Consider the following 17481-nt stretch of genomic DNA (forward strand, 5'->3'; position numbering starts at 1 on the left):
CAGGACAGCCAGGGCTACACAGAGAAACCCTGTCTCAAAAAAACAAAACAAAACAAAACAAAACAAAACAAAACAAAACAAAACAAAACAAAACAAAACAAACAAAAAAAAAGATAGATTATTGGGGACTATGGAGATGGCTTAGTCAGAAAGGTGTTTGCTGTGCAAACATAAGGACCTCAGTTAAGGTTCCCAGCATCCACATAAAAGGCTGGGCATGGTGGCATGTGCCTGTAATCTCAACAAAGACAGGAGGATTCCTGGGGTTCATGGCCAGCTAGTCTAGCCAAACTGGTGAGCTGAGCCTCAGGTTCAGTGAGAGACTATGTTTCAAAAAAAAAGTTTGAGGGTAACTAAGAAAGACATCTTATATCAATCTCTAATCTCTACACATATTCATGTACACCTGTACACACATGTGTGTACATGAATACACACACACACACAATCTATAAGAGAACTGTCGCTGGGCAGTGATGGTGCACATCTTTAATCCCAGCATTTGGGAGGCAGAGGTAGGTGGATTTCTGAGTTAGAGGCCAGTCTGGTCTACAGGGTGAGTTCCAGGACAGCCAGGGCTACACAGAGAAACCCTGTCTCCAAAAACAAACAAACAAACAAACAAACAAATAACAACAACAACAAAAGAACTGGAGATAATGTAATGCGCGCTCATGGGTCATCATTTTCTTTCTACACCCCATTTTCCTTCTTTTTGTCATTTCTGCCACCCCATCCCATGTACTATTCTTTGGGGTTTTGTTTTGTTTTGTTTTTTGTTTTGTTTGTTTGTTTGTTTGTTGTTTTTGTTTTTGTTTTTTGAGACAGGGTTTCTCTGTATAGCCCTGGCTGTCCTGGAACTCACTTTGTAGGCCAGGCTGGCCTTGAACTGAGAAATCTGCCTGCTTCTGCCTCCCGAGTGCTGGGATTAAAAGCGTGAACCACCAAGCCTGGCTTCTTTGTTTTTTAAAGATGTTGAGAAAGGTACACAAAGAGCCAGACTTAGATGCTTTCTCCTAGGGAAACACACACATGGTGAAAATCAGGTGGCTATCCTTGGAACTTCGGAAGGATAAGAGGGAATCACTACCTTCTAAGTACCCTGGGTGTTCCTAAGGTCTAGTTCATATATGTTTAATGCACTCTTCCAAATTCAACCTATCTTAGTATTTTTGCCTTGAAAACTAAGATTTCTTTTTTAGGGGAAAGATAGGGATGAGTCCTCAGACCATGTCTTTCTATGCAGATCTGGCTGGCTTGGTACCTGCTATGTAGTTTAGGCTGGCCTCAAACTAGTGATAGTCCTCCTGTCTCAGGCTTCTGAATGCTGAGTCTAAAGTCATCTGCCACCCCCAATTTAAAACTAAAATGCCTGAAAGCCTATCCTGGTGCTCATGCTTCTAATGCCAGTGTTTGGGAGGCAGAGCTGCTAGGAGGATGTTAAATTCAGGACCATCCTGGGCTAAATAGGGAGAATATGCTTCAGGAATAAACAAACAAAAATAGGATTTCTTGGCAGAGGGTTTTGTTTGGCAGTAAAGTGCCTTCCTAGAAAACATGGACACTCCCCCCCCACGCCGCCCAACCCCCGCCCCGGGTTTTTGCTCCAGCACCACACAAACAAACGAACAAACAAAAACCCTCCAGGATTTCTTTGTTTGCAATGCTCTGATGTATGAAGTATGTTTAGAGGTGAGCTTCTGCAACAGCCTTCTTCCTGGGCTGTGTACATACACTTTAAGCAACATACATATTCTTTTCTCTTGAGCATCTTTTCAGAATAGAGTGAGTTTCTTTCCACCTGGTCTCATGAAAGAGAGATGCCAAGCTCAATGCATAGGAGTGAGTACAAAATGCTCTCCCGGCTCCCCAGTGCTGTCTTTTTATTTCCTCATTACCCTGCAATGCTCCTGTCAGAAGGCTTTCTGTTGTTGTTGTTGCTGTTTCATAAGTACTTATCATCTCCTGGTCATATGCTTCCATCCCCTAGTTTTCCCTCCAACACAATGTCTCTGATTAGAATTTTGAATTACAGGATATCTTTCAGGAACTGTTTTTAGTATAATTCAGAGTTCAGAAGACCACTGTAGTAGAACTACAAATCAAGCAGGGGGCGGTTTAAGATGCCCTTATTTTCTCTCGGTAGGACCAGTAGAAATGCGATGAATAGAAATGGCGGGATGTTTTTTCTTCCTTCTCCTCATTTGTTTTGGACCACAGGCTCCATTCTGATTTAGGAGTCTTTGCTGCTCAGCATTTCAGTGATAATTCTCCCTATGGTCTACAGGATCCCTGTTCTCCTTGTTACTATAGCAACAGCCCTGTGTTGCTTGGCTAGAAGCAATTTTCTGCTGCTGTGGTGAAGCCCTATTTTTTTTCATTCCTTTCTCTCCAGTTGCCTTGGTAACGAGAGCCTCTTCCTCTTCTGGTCTCTTGGTGGTAAATTCCTCCCTCCTGTTTCTCTTTCTCTAGTAACAGTCACCTGGTCATGACTTGGACAGTGCAAGCCTATCTGTGAGTGAACATAGTCTGTCATCGTCAGACTGTCATCATAAAATCAGCTTCCCCTTTCTCTTTATGTACATCATTCCTCCGGCCTGCCATCTTTCTGGTGGTTGTCATGGTAACCATACCCTCTGAAAGTCTCCAGGCAAAGGCTCTACAGTTAACAACCATCATGTGAGAGTGTCTCCCGGATATGTGGCCACACATCTCCATTTTAAACTCAGCCCCAGGCGGGTACCACAAATTAGAAAGAACAAGGCTTTCCATCAAAATATCCTGGATTGAGTGAAGGAGATCTTAGGGACCAAGGACTAGGAATGGGAGTTCTCCTAAACATGGTTTAGCCTGGGTCTGGGAGAGTGGCCATTTAGCCTAAGGAGATTGAAGTGATGAAAAATATAATGGCAGTCATTCTAGGTAGGCCAGTGATATACTCAGGATTTCTGGCTGTGTGGGGGACTATGTTAGCTTTTCTCCTAGGTCCCGCCCAACAGTTACCTAGCAACAGCCAGGTACTAGTCTGGCTCTTATTATCTGACTGTTCAGGCTTTCTCTCTCTCTCTCTCTCTCTCTCTCTCTCTCTCTCTCTCTCTCTCTCTCTCTCTCTCTCTTGCCTTTCTCTTTCTCTGGCCTCTTTCTCTTCCCCCTCCCGTTTTCCCAGCCAACCTCTTCCTTTCTCTCTCCCTCCTCTCTCTTTCTGTCCTTCTCTGTCCCCTTTCTTTCTCTGCCTCCACTCCCTTCTCACCCCTCAAATAAACATTTCCTACTAGACCCATTGGGTGGCTGGTACCTGGGGGTGGGGGTCTCAGTGGCCCCATGTTGAGGCACCTCCTCCTGCTGCATCATGTCACCACATTACAAAACATATCAGACTACTCCTGGCTTTACCTAGGAGCTAGACCGAAGCAGTCTCAGAGAAAAAGCACTTATGCCCCCCACCCTCATCCCAAGTGCTGACTGAAGCCAGAGCCTCATGCTGACTAAGCAAATGCTCCACCGCTAAACCTGCATCCCCAGACCCCTTAGACTGCCCATCTAGCTAGAGGTTAGCAGAAGGGGTATTTAAAGCATCTTTACACGTTATTGAAAGATTCTCTGCCCTTAGGCTTCTGCTCTTACTTATTTAGGGAGGCAGATGGGATTGTACAATTATAATAACACAAACTGTTCAACAAATGGTGGTTGTTATGTGCCAGTGCATTTGAAGCAAGCACTTTCCAGACATTATTTCACCTTTTCCTTATGGCAATCCTCGGAAGAATGGAAAGATAAAATTGCTGAGGTTAAGAGGTGAAGTAAGGGTCTGAAGTATGCTCAGCTCAGTGCTAGAGTGTATATTCAGCACCGGGGGGGGGGGGGGCGCTGGGTTCAGTCTTCAGACAAAGAGAAAAAAAATGCTGCTAATGGAATTAATTCTGATGAGAATTAATCAGCTCTCAGCTGATAAGTCTGAGAGCTGGAATTTGAATCTAGGTTCATCGGATTCCATAACCATTCGTTCTTAATTTTAAACTTCAGTGTGTGTGTGTGTGTGTGTGTGTGTGTACACAGAGGTCAGCATCAGCCCTCTCCTTCCACATGCGGATCCTGGAGATTGAACTCGGGTCATCAGATCTGGCAGCCGGCAACTTTACATGTTAAACCATCTCTCTGGATCCTTAAAGCCATTTCTTAAAGTGGTGTGTGGAATCTTGAAGTCTGGCCATCCTTGATTCTGATTTTTCTTTCCCTCACTTGTATCTGCTTTACCCTTTGATTTTCTTCTGCTTCCTCTTCTAATTTTTGGGTTGCTGTTCACTTGTTTGTTCTTTTGCTTTTAAGCCTATCTCTTGACTGCTTTATGCCAACGCAGAGTTTTGTCCTGCTTTCTGATTGTGTCTAAATGACTGTGGAATTCAAACATTAGAGCCATGCTCTTAACTGAGAATTGGACAGGTCTGATTTTGAAGAATGACTAAGAATCGGACACTCTCTGAGCTTATTAAATCCAACGCTAAGTAGGCAAGTCGTTTCTCTGTCCATTTAATCATTGGTGGGTGCCTGTGCTAGGCACAGGAGATTCAGCAATGAGTCAGAATGTGCTTCTTGTCTTTGTGAAATTAACAGCCTGTAGTAGAACTCAGACAATAAACCAGAGGCCAGTTATACAGTTTTATTCTTGAATTAATGCTATGAGGAAAAAGAATTGGGTGCCTGGACGCAATGTAGACAGAAATATTTCAGATGGGCTGCCATCTCTCCTTTGAGAAAGCAAGTCGGTGGGCTAATCTCAGCTAGTCGAAGGCAGTTACGTCATGGGCCTCCTAAGCTTGGAACCTTTGTCCCGCAGTTTCCTCCTCCTTTCCACCCTCCCGGCGTCCTGAGCCGGAGATCCGCGCCGGCGCACTGACTGTTGCCATGGGGACAGCTGCTTCGGCGCATGCTCAGATGCCTTCAAGATGGCGGCTGCGGCTGCTGCACGAGCGGTTCCTGTGAGCTCTGGATTCCGAGGCCTGCGGCGAACACTGCCACTTGTAGTGATTCTCGGGGCTACTGGGACTGGCAAGTCCACCCTGGCTCTGCAGTTAGGCCAGCGGCTCGGCGGCGAGATCGTCAGCGCCGACTCCATGCAGGTATGGCAGCGTGCTTGGCCCCGGGGCCTGGGAACCCTGGAGGTCGCGTGCGGGCCTCTGGACTCGGGGACACCCTGTCGCGTGGCTGTTGTGGGTGAACCTCGAGGCGTATGGGGATCCAGATGAAAGGAACCCACACCTGCTAGGGTACCCATCCAATGGCAGACAGTGTCCATTGTGTCCTGTGATCGCTAAGTAACTTCTCAGGCCATTACTCTTTCGTAAACAGTACCAACAGTTTCATTTATGGATAAAAATGTTGGGGGCTGGGGAGGTGAAGCGACCTTGTGAGTGGCACATTGCAAATAAATGGAGGAGAGATATTGGAACGTTTAAGGTTGACATCCGGTGAATTTCAGTAAATGTTCATTATTCCGAAATTTTGCCATAATTCTAATTCTAGCCCAAGGTAAGTCAGATGCCACCTGTGAGTGTCTTCTTGGGCACTAGAGCAGTCAGAGGCAGCCATTGGCTTCGTGACTTCAGATCAAGCAGTGCCCTTGACTTGAATATTATATTTGTAAAGTGGAGGAAATGTCATTTGCCCCACAATCACAAGGCTAAAGTATTTAATAAGTGAGACGTGGGAGTGTTACAGTGGAGAGAGGGAGGCCCGCTCGAAGGTCAGACATTGTGGTAGATATTGGTTGAACCTGAGGGCTTTTTTTTATTCTTGTTTTTTAATCCTTTTGTCCTCTTTGAGAGAGGGCTCTCAGAAGGGATGTAGGAGCATTTGTGCTAGAGAGTAGGTGACATTTTGGGTGAATGTGAGAAGAATTACAACAGCTGTTAGGCATGTTCAAAGGTGTCGAACATATACAGCCAGTTGCTGAACTCACGGTTAGTAACCTAAAATTAATAATTAGTTCTTTACCCCACTTTACCTCATAAGGCTCCTGACATGGTTTCTACCCTCATAATTTATTTTTCCATGATAAGACCATCAGCTTATACTAAAAGGCAAGGTAACTCGACAAATAGTTGTTTGCAGCCTGCCTTGTGCCAGCTTAGGGAGATAAAGAGTTTAGCTTGAACTGAATCTCAGCCAGATTTTTTTTTTCCCCCAACTTTTTGCTACATGAACAAAGATACCTTTGTTCCTTTGCTAAACTAGGAAGAATATCAAAAACAACCTTGTGATCATTAAATGAAATATATGTGAAGCACTTATTACAAGTGTTTAAAAAATATAGTAACAGTGAAAACTATGGTGACTGTGTGTGTGTGTGTGTACATAAGACCATACTCCTTATACTGGGGAATGTTAGTCTGGCTAAACATAGAGTTAAGACAGAGCTAATAAGTGAACAGAGCTATTTATAGAGCATTTTCAGGTGGGCGGGTTCAGAAGATCAGAAGAGACTACAAGTGCTGGACTTCCTGATAGACTATTAAGTGCAGTAGAATTCTTGAGAAGGGAGAAATCAGTGAATGTCATGGAAAGTCTCTAAAGAAGTGCCTAGGCTGGGGAGACCCTGACCCTGACCTCTCTGGCCTCTGCATACATGCCTGTATGTACACACACACACACACACACAAATACAAATTGAAAAGCAAATAGGTCAGTATGAATTTTAAAAGAGAAGAGCTTGAAGTTGGGCACAGTGTCATACGCTGTGATCTTCGCTCTTTTTGGAAGCTGAGGCAAGAGAAATGCCATAGCCTGGAGGCCAACCTGGTCTACATAGGAAGTTGCAGGCCAGCCTGGTCTACATAGGAAGTTCCAGGCCAGCCAGGACTATATAGTCAGACCCGGTCTCAGAAAACCTAAATAAAATAAAATGAAGGTTTGAAGAACAAGAATGGAAAGGCATGAAATAGGAAGGCATGTGAAGGAAGACTTAGAATGGTGAAGCGGGTATGTAGGACAGTCAGGAGACTTCAATAGGGAAGTCTCAGATTCAGGATCAGAGAAGTGTGTTAGGAGCGTTGATTTGTGAGTAGTATGCATGCTGGTTGGGAGGAGCAAAGGATGCAATTCCAGTGTGGTGTGATTATAGCCTCTTGCCCTGAGACTTTGGAGAGCGATTGATTGCCCAGGGCTTCTGTAAGGTGTTGCTGCACTAACAGGGTCCATTCCAGCCAGTCCTTGAGTGCTATAATTCTGGGCTGGTGAGGCATTAGTGGAGATGTTCTGGCAGAAAGGATAAATGTGATGCAGGATTCAGAGTTGGGGGCCTGGGAGAAAGGCCATGCTCCAGATCCGGAAGCTCTTGCAGGGCCTACAAGGGGAAGTCTGTTAGTGGATATCTGAGGAGTGCTGGAGATGTGATCATATTCCAGGACTCGGGGATTGATCCTCCTGCCCTAGCTTATACTCCACTTGCTCCGTTTCTATCATTCCTCATGTAGCAAACACACGTTTGAAATAATCTTTCTTGTTTGTTTTGTTTTGTTTTTCTTGAGATAGGATCCTACCGTATAGCCCAGACAGGCTTCAGACTTGTAGCAGTCCACCTGCCTCAGCCTCTGGAGTGGTGGATTGTAGGCATGAGTCACTACGCTTGGCAAATCATTTTAACCTACGTGACTTTTTAGGTAATGGAATGGGTTCTGGGAACTCGGGTTGGGTGTTTTCTGTAGTGTACTGTATTCTCAGGTATGGTTATTTCCACATAGCTATGTCTATAAGGTAAGCTATGTCTATAAGGTAATTCTTTGTCACTGTTTGAGTAAGACATCAGGACACTCTGACGTGTATCTTGCTGACAACGTGACAAAACTTTCATATTTTACAAAATATTTTATTGAATGGTTCTTTTTGTTTTTGTTTTTTTCTCTTGGTGCTAAGAACCAAACCTACACCTTGCTAGGACAGTTGTGCAACCATTTAGCCACACTCTTAGCCCCAGATAGCACATCTTGTGTTTGTGTGCTTGTGTATAAGCAGGTGCCTATGGACTTGTACACGTGTGGGTAGAGGCCAGAGGATAACCTTGGGTGTCATAACTTGGGTGCAGCTCACCATTTTGTCTCTTTCTGAGAATCCAAATCTGTTTTGAGAAGGACAGAATCTGGTCCTTCCAGCACCGACCTCCCACGTTCCCATCCACTGAGTCGAGTAGCACTGCCTGCATGAGGGTGGCCCCTCCCCCAGCAGCCAGAAGCTGCTGATCTCACCTCAGCTAGGGTTGGAGCCTCAGGAGTTTCTCCTCCATCCGCAACAGAATTTCCCCTGCACTGATCTGGTGCATGTCATGTTCAGAGGACAGCATGAAGCATTCGTTTTCACACTCAGTTCCTCCTTCCTTCCCTCCCTCCCTTTCGACTTTTATGTGTATGAATGTTTTGCCTGCATGTATATCAGCACACCACAAGCATGTAGTGACTGTGGAAGCTAGAAGAGGGAATCAGATCCCCTGGAACTGAAGTTAGAGGTAACTGTGAGCCACCACGTGGGTTCTGGGAATTGAACCTGGATCCTCTGAAAGAGCAGCCAGTGCTCTTAACCACTGGGCCATGTAATGTCTCTTCAGCTCCATCCTTCAGCTCTTAACCGTCTTTCTGCCCCACTCCCACCCCAATGTTCCCTGAGCCTTGTGGGGGTTGGTACAGATGTCTTGTACAGAGCTCAGCATTTAACAATTATTCTCAGCTCTTGGACCAGTTCCTCTTAAGTCCCTGCATTGACTGGTTCCCACTGCAGGAACGTGCGTCTCTGACCAAGCTTGAGGACTACGTAAGTTTATAGAGTGAGTTGTCTGGCACAGCTGCCTGCTGAAATGTGAAGTTCTTAGAACCCTCTGGCTCAAGCAGGCTCCGTTTGAGAGGAGGGGCAAGTGGGAGCCTTTGGTTTCTGCAGCCTCTGTTTTCTGGGATCTCGCTTGTGGGGAAGGGAGGCTCTGAGTCCTCTTCTATAGCTCTCTTAGGCCCCTGAACTCCACCATGGCTTCTTCTGGTTCTTGGGTGTATGCAGGCACATTCAGAATTGTACATTTGTGACTAGAATTTGAGGGTTAAATTTCTTTTATCCTTGATAATCATTAATATATGAAAAACATAGATTTTTTTTAAACTTTCTGAACTGTGTTTAATTTTAGATTGTGTTTAATTTTAGATATTTATAACATTTCCCTTTGCTCTCAATTGGAGATCTTTGATCTTTGATTTTTTTTTTAACTTTTGAGTGCAAATATGCAATTAAATATCCATGTCCTGTTGCCTGAATACACAGGTTCACCAGTTCTTCATTTCTGTCTTTGCTCAGGATTGTGCACTGCTGCATCTAGAGCTCATTTGTAGCCAGTGGGGGGAGGAGAAGCTTTGCATTCTTATTACTTTGCTGTGTAGCCCAGGCTGGCCCTGAACTCACAGTCTTGCCTGCTACAGCTTCTCAAATGGAGATTCTGCTTTTAAAAGAAAGATTTATTTTTATCTTATGTAAGTATGTATGTATGTATGTACATATGTATATTTTATGTATGGTTGCTTGCATGTATGCATGTACACCATGAGCATGCAGTGCCTTGCAGAGGCCAGAAGAGGGAATTGGATCCCCTGGAACTGGAATGATAAATGGTTGTGAGCCACCATGTGCTGGGAACTGAACTTGGGTCTTCTGCTAGAGAAAAGTGCTTGTCACCTCTGAGCCACATTGCAACCCCTGGAGATACTATTTTTCAGTGATTTAACAGAAAATATTTTCTAAATATGTAAACAAAATGTCTTTTTGAAGACAAGATACCAAGTGGCCAGGACTGCTTTCAAACTCAGTATATAACTGAACTCCAAACTTGCCTTCTCCCCCTCAACGCTGGGGCTGTGGGTATGTGCCAGCGCACCTCGCTTTATGCTCCTTATTTTATTTTTATTTTTTTCAAGATAGTGTTTCTCTGTGTAGCCCTGGCGGTACTGGAACTCTCTCTGTAGACCAGGTTGGACTCAGACTCAGACATGTCTGCCTCTGCCTCTCAAGTGCTGGGATTAAAGGTGTGTGCCACCACTGCCTAGCAAATGTATCCTCTTTTTTTAAAAATTAAATTATTATTATTATGATTTTGGGTATACGAGTGTTTTGGCTACATGTATTTATGATGATGATGATGATGATGATTTTGGTGGTTATTGTGTTGTTTTGTTTTTTGAGACAGTTTCTCTGTGTAGCCCTGGCTGTCTTAGAATTCACTTTATAGACCAGGCTAGCCTTGCACTCATATAAATCTGCCTGCTTCTCGGTCCTGAGTGCTAGGACTAGCCTGCGTGCATGTTCACACCGGTTGCAGTCTGCTGTTTGTGGAGAACAGAAGAGGGGATTGGATTCCTTAGGACTGAAGTAACAGTTGTTTATGAGCCAACAAGTAAGCTCTGGGCATCAAGGCCAGGTCCTCAGCAACAGCAGCCAGTGCTCTTAACCACTGAGCCATCGCTTCAGCTCCTAGGCTTTATTTAAATAAAAAAAATTAATGTATGTATAATAATTGTGTTTATGAATGTTTCATTGTGGGGATGCCCGAGGAAGCAAGAGAGGGCTTCAGATTCCCCAGCGCTGGAGTTCTAGGTGGTGGTGAGCTGCCTGCCACGTGGGTGCTGAGGGCTGAGGGCTCATCTTATGATAGAGCAGCAGTAAGTGCTCGGGACTGATGTGCCATCTTGAGTCCCACAACGCTCCTTTCAAATCTTCACACCAAGTTGCATAAAGTAGATATTACTTAACAGTTCAGGAAATAGGCCGAAGATCTGTACGTCTCTTATTGAGCATATTTCTCTCCTCTTTTTGTTTTTTGTTTTTTCAAGACAGGGTTTCTCTGTGTATCCCTGGCTGTCTTGGAACTCACTTTGTAGACCAGGCTGGCCTCGAACTCAGAAATCCGCCTGCCTCTGTCTCCCGAGTGCTGGGATTAAAGATGTGCGCCACCATGCCTGGCTATTTCTCTCCTTTTATGTCTAGTGATTTTCCTCTTTAGGTGAGGCAAGAGCTGTAGGATTCTGTCACCGAGAGTGTTTCTTAGCCTGTATTCCACTCATCCCTCATGGGAATATGCTACACTTTGGTCAGGATCTAAAATGTACCTTTTAAGATATGAAAGATGAAGCCTGGTTAAGCAGTATACAACTGTAATAACACTGGGGCAGTGGGAGAGGAGAAGGACCAGAAGTTCAAGCCATTCCCAGCTATACAGTGAGTTTGAGGCCAGGGCTACATGAGCTTCTGGCTCAGGGCCAGAACAACAGGGCCACTGAGATGGTTCAGTAGTAACAGTGCCTGACACCAAGCTTGGGGCCCTGAGTTTGATCCCAAGCACCAGCATGGTGGTAGGAACTACCTGACTTCTGAAACTTGTCCTCTGACCTCCATACACATTCTGTGGCTTATGTGAGCTCCCCTCCCCCATAAATATGGTTTTTAAAAAGTCACCAGAAAGGAGATTTATGGTGTCATGGTGTGTCAGATGGAGTTTTGAGCTGACCAGTGACCACCGGCTGTGTCGTTAGCAGCTAAAACTTGATATAGCTAAGAAATAGAATTTAGCATCAAGTTGATACTCAAGATGGATGCTTATTGAGACAAAAGAGGAGCTCAGGCTTGTGAGGAACCCAGACTACTGGAGACTTCTTGTTAACAGCCACAGATGAAAGGGAGATGAGTAGAGAGTGGTAATTAGAAGGGCTTTTCAAGTTTTCAAGATGAGTGTTAATTTATTTTTATTGGTTTATATTTTGAGATGGGGTCTGGTTATATTATCAAAGCTAATTTTAAATTCATGGGCACAAGCGATCCTTCACCTCAGCCTCCCAAGTAGCTAGACTCTGTGACTATTATGTTTACATTTTAAGATTTATTTATTATTATATATAAAGTACACTGTAGCTGTCCTCAGACTCACCAGAAGAGGGCGTCAGATCTCATTACAGATGGTTGTGAGCCACCATGTGGTTGCTGGGATTTGAACTCAGGACCTTTAGAAGAGCAGTCAGTGCTCTTAACCACTGAGCCATCTCTCCAGCCCTTATGTTTACATTTTAATACTCCATACAGAGGTGCTCTTTGGATGTTTATATTCAGAAATGTGCCAGTAACTCAACCAAATTGTAAAATTGTGTTCCACATAAGCATAGATTAGTGTGTGTGTGTGTGTGTGTGTGTGTGTGTGGGTGGGTGGGTGGGTGCATGTTGTGGAACTCACTCTGTAGACTAGTCTGACCTCAAACTCACAGAGGTCCTCCTGCCTCTTGTCTCCTGAGTGCTGGAATTAATAGCATGTGCCTTCCACTTAATTATTAATTATTATAGTAAGGATTTGTTTGTTTTGAGACAGGGTTTCTTTATATAACAGCCCTTGGAACTTGCTCTGTAAACTCAGAGATCCTCATGCCTCTGCCTCCCCAGTGCTGGGACTAAAGGTGTGTGCTGTGGCCACCCAGCTAGCTGCTTGTTTGCTTGCTTGCTTGCTTGCTTGCTTGCTTGCTTCCTTCCTTCCTTCCTTCCTTCCTTTCTTTGATATGCAAGCATTTTGCCTGCTTATGTAAGTGCACCATGAGCATGCAGTGCCTGTAGAGGTCAGAACAGGGCACTGATCCCCTCTAGGGGATCCTAGAACTGGAATTGCAGACAGTTGTGAGCCACCTTGTGGGTGCTGGGAAACAAACTCAAGTTCTCTGTAAGAGAAGCAAATGTTTTTAACCACCAAGCCAAATCTCTGGACTCTTTTATTTTTTTTAAGACAGTTTTCAGTGAACCTGCAGCTTGCTGATATTTGCTAGACTGACCCTACCTGATCCATCCCACCCAGTGTTGGGGTTATAGATGTATTCTGTTCCATTGGCCTTTACATGGGTGTCAGGGATCTGAACTCAGGACCTCATGATTGCATAGCAAGCACTTGTAATCACTGAGCCATTTCCCTATCCCTTGTAAAACGCTGTTTTGGGCAGGAGAGATGGCTCAGCCGTTAAGAGCACTGACTGTTCTTCCAGAGGTCCTGAGTTCAATTCCTTGCAGTCACATGGTGGCTCACAACTATCTGTAATGAAATCTGATGCACTCTTATGGTGTGGGTCTGAAGTCAGCTACAGTGTACTCATATAAATAAAAATAAATTTTATACACACACACACACAAGTTGTCTTAGGTCAACTTTCCTTCTATCCGCTTTCCTTCCACAGGGTCTCATAACCCAAACTGTTTTTATTCCCTTAATCTTTCTTCCTTGAACTCCTAGTGGGGTGTCTGAAGTGTGAGATCACAGTGCCACTAAACCTAGCTAGATGTTTTCTTTTTTCCTTCCTTCGTTCATTCCTTCCTTCCTTTCTTGATGGTGGTAAGGACTGAGCTCAGCATGCAGTTATCTTGCCTGTTGTACTTCTTCTGCTACTCTTTGTCCTAACTGAACCATAGGGTCTATCCTAGGTAAATTTTTGTCAATTTGACATAAGCTAGAGTCATTTGGGATGAGGGAACCTCTATTCGTAAAACTAATCCCACCAGATTAGCCTGAGGTGCATTTTCTTGATCCGTGATTCTTTTAGTCATGGTGCTTTATCACAGCAGTAGAAACTCTAACTAGGACACAGTGATCCATGGCAGCCTTTACAAGGCACTAACTTTTCTAGGAAATACTTTTTTGATAAGCATTGAATATCTTTTAATGGCACCGCTCATGCCTGTAATCCTTGCACTTGAGCTGAGGTAGGAGGATTCCCATGAGTATGAGGCTACCCCGACAGAAAAAGGAAGGGAGGGAAAGAAATGAGTGTTAAATTTAAGCACTGAGGTGAAATAACATACACAGGTCTGAAGTGGGGATTTTCCTCTTGGGAGCCTAATAAACAATGACCTGAGCATCTAGCATCAGAGCAGCTCTTTGCGGGCTTCCTGTCCTGGGGATTACTTCTAGGTTCTCATGCCTTTCTGTGTGGCTCGGACAGAAGTGACCTCTTATACTGATAGTCTGGTTTTTCCAACCCCCAACTGTTTCTCAATGTATAGAAACATAAATATTCTCATTTAGCAGTGAGAGTCAGAATTCAAGGGGAGGCCAGTAGTAACACAATCCCTGCTTTCCAGGATGGAAAAACTGAGGTACAGAAAGATTAAAGAGCTGCCTGGAGATCATACTGCAAGACACCTGCACACCTGGAAATTGGATCTGGATCTTCATATGCATTTGCAGAGTCTGATCCAGTGCAGGAAGATGATACTGGAGGTCTTCCTTTCAGTCTGTGTTGTCATCCTGGCATGCAAATCCAAGGCAGAGTGCACCACCTTCAGTGACTGTGAAACATGAAGGCAGTTGCTGAACATGTATACTGTCTGCCTGCCTGAGAAGAGAGACTGCCAAGTATAGGCTAGGAGGAGATAAAGCGTTCTGTTTGGGTTTATAGAGAGAAATAGCTCTGATGCCTTAATTCTTCGAGTCCTAGGGAGAAGCAATATCAGACCTAGGAGCACAGTTCCTGCTGTGTTTTCTCAAAGCTATAGGAGAAGAGCAAACGACTTTTGGCAGACTGACTAGTCAGCAGGCTCTGTGTCAGCTAATAGATGGGGAACTCTGTGTTCTTTTCATCTGCTTTTGGGACATAATTTAGGAACAGTGTTTTGTACTAAAGGATTGTCTGTCTGATAGTGCTCAAGAGAGATCTGGGAGGCACAGGGGAAGGATATGAAAGGAGAGCTGGGATGCTGCCTCATAGTGGCTTCATAGGACTCAGATAAAAGGCACAAAGATGTGTTAACCAGGAGAGAGACAGGGCTCTCCAGAGGCTCTTTATCACAGCTGGCAGACACAATCTTTAAAATGACTGACCATGACAAGAGGCCAAGTAGGAAATTTCAGATGTTTTTGACTCATGTAGTGTGTGTGTGTGGGTGTGTGTGGGTGTGTGTGGGTGTGTGTGGGTGTGCACGCGATGGTTTCTAGCTCACTTGGTTTCCTTCCATGTTAAATATAGTTTTACTTTGTGTAGGTTCTGCATATATGGTCCCTTTTTGCTACTGCAGGGAGACCCCTCCATGTGAGAAAGCAGAAGTGACTACTAGCTAAATAGGAAGCCACAGGCAAGCACAGAGAGGGCTGGAGACTAAGGCTGGTGAGCTGAGGTACTCCTTGACGCTTCAGTGACAGTTAAGTGTCAGAGATGGCTCACCACAGTCTAATTCCAGTTCCAGAGGCTTCGATGCCCTCTTCTGACCTCTTTGTGTACCAGCACACATGTGCACGTACATACATGCATGCAAAACACTCATAACAGAATAAAAAAGCCCAAAAAGTTATTTTTTAAAAAGAGAATACCATGGTGAAGGCTTTTGAGTTGTCTGCTCTCTCCTTAAAAGCTCATGTCCTTTCATACTTTGAGGAATGGCTGGCAACCATCTGGCACAAAGGATTCTTGAGGGACAGTCGTAGGAGGTGAAACTAAAAACACAGACCCTAGGACACATTGTGGAGGCCCTTAAAAGCCACACCATGAAGGCTTGGGGTTTCATCAGGGAAGTGAGACTGACTCTGGCAGCTGAGTGGAGAGCGGGTCAGAGGAGCCAGCCTGGGTTCTGCAGCACTGCATGGTTAAAAGAATCAAACATTTCTTTTTTCCTAGAATTTTTTTTTAGAGTACAGTGATTTTGATTTCCTAATAAACTGAAGTCTGTTTTTAGGTTTGTTTATGTAGAATGCTTGCATTTTATTAAAGAACAAAGGCCAAGTGGTCCTCAGGCTCTGACCAGTGTCATCTCCATTGGCCTGGAAGTAGTGAAGGTCATGATCTCCTTGTCAGATGCCTTTTAGAACCATTTCTCAGAAACAACTGTGATTTTATTTCTGAGATTTCCAGTTTTGCCATCAACTTTAACCTTTGCCCATAGAAGCTGTTCAGCATTTCCATCTTCTATTGGACAAGCAGGGACCACATCAAACTTCCAAGTTGATCTCTTAGGCTTCCTGTCCTTCTCTGCCATCATCTTGACCAGAGTTGTAGAAAGAGCTTTTTTCTAGAATTTTAATTTGTATTTATTTTGTGTGCGTGTTAACGAGCATGCCCCAGCACACATCTGGGGAGGTCTGTGGACAACTTTGAGTTGGTTTTCTGCAGGCTCCAGGGCTTGAACTCAGACCATCAGACTCTGTGGTAACCACTCTTACTGTTTTGTTTTGTTTTTTAAGATAGAGTCTGACTCTGTCACCCAGGATAGCCTCAAATTCACAATGCTCTTGCTTCAGTCTCCAGAGGGCTGGGATTTCAGGCATGTGTTACCATTCCCAATACCAGTGTCCTGTTGTTAGCATCTTTCTGCAAGCCACCCTGCCAACATCCATCCATGCAGGATGTAAGGCTGTGTGTGACTCCTCTCCCGTTCAGTGAGGGACAGTTTTGGCAACTCATTTTTAAGGAGTTTGAACAAGATGCTGTCATTACTGAAATGGGAAGGCAAAGCACTGTGGAAAGAGAAAGACAAATCAAATACAGCCTTACCTGAGCAGCGTTCACGCCCTCAGTAACCACTCTTGCAGATTATTCCTGACGAAAGGCAGAGAGGATGGGATGTATCATCAGTTTAATTCTGAGAAACCCAAACTCAAATTGAAGGACGATCAAGAAAAGAACTGACCAGTGCCCTTCAGAAGAGTCAAGGATGTGAAGATAAAGAAAAACTGAAAACTGTCCCTCCTCGACACCAAGGACACATGATCATTAAATACAATAAAGAATCCTAAACTGGATCCTGAACTGAAAAGTGACATTAGTGGGTAAAATCCACATCCACAGGTCAGGACCCGGGCTCACGCCTGTGACACTTTCCTAATTCTCAACATATCATGGTAATGTAAGATATTAGGACAAGCTGGATGAAACAAGAGAGACAGTCTTTGTTGTCTTCTCTGACCACACACGGATGCCCACACATCACACATACTCATATAATAATAAAAAAAATTTAAAAAGAACCAAAACCAAATCAACCACCAAACATGCAATACCAAAAACCCCCAAATAAGCAAAAAGCTGAAAACAACATTTTGGCTAAGGATGTAGCATTAGCAGGTAGAGTGCTTGTCTAGGATGAACACAAAGCTCTGGGTCCCATCCCCAGGACCACAGGAAACCAGATGCTATAGGCAAATGCCTGTAACCCCACCCCTCTAGAGGTGGAGATAGAAGAATAGGAGTTCTAAGCCAGTCTTGACTACATAGTGAGTTTGAGGCTAGCCTGGGTTACATGAGACCCTGTTTTAGGAAGGGAGGGAGGGAGGAAAGGGGGAAAATAGCAAACAGAAATCACCTTCTCATTGTTTATAATATATTTATTTTTTAGTGTGACTTATCACATGAAAAATAGTCTCGCCGGGCGTGGTGGCGCACGCCTTTAATCCCAGCACTCGGGAGGCAGAGGCAGGCGGATTTCTGAGTTCGAGGCCAGCCTGGTCTACAA

At 44.4% G+C, this 17481-nt stretch overlaps 1 protein-coding gene across 4 annotated transcripts in view; it reads left to right on the forward strand.

The window, feature by feature from the left end:
- Positions 1 to 4932: 4932 nt before the first annotated feature.
- Positions 4933 to 17481, forward strand: part of Trit1 (tRNA isopentenyltransferase 1) — a 38455-nt gene continuing 25906 nt past the window's right edge. For 2 of the 4 annotated variants that reach the window (XR_003836445.1, XM_021159423.2), the window contains exon 1: positions 4933 to 5117. Coding sequence is in view for 3 of the 4 variants with exons in the window: in XM_021159423.2 (XP_021015082.1) it covers positions 4944 to 5117 (174 nt within the window). In the remaining variant the exon portion in view is untranslated. The remainder of the gene's footprint in view (positions 5118 to 17481) is intronic. The other 2 variants (XM_029476187.1, XM_021159424.2) reach the window with 1 other exon arrangement.

This window comes from Mus caroli, chromosome 4 (genome assembly GCF_900094665.2).
Source record: "Mus caroli chromosome 4, CAROLI_EIJ_v1.1, whole genome shotgun sequence".
NCBI classification, from domain to species: domain Eukaryota; kingdom Metazoa; phylum Chordata; class Mammalia; order Rodentia; family Muridae; genus Mus; species Mus caroli.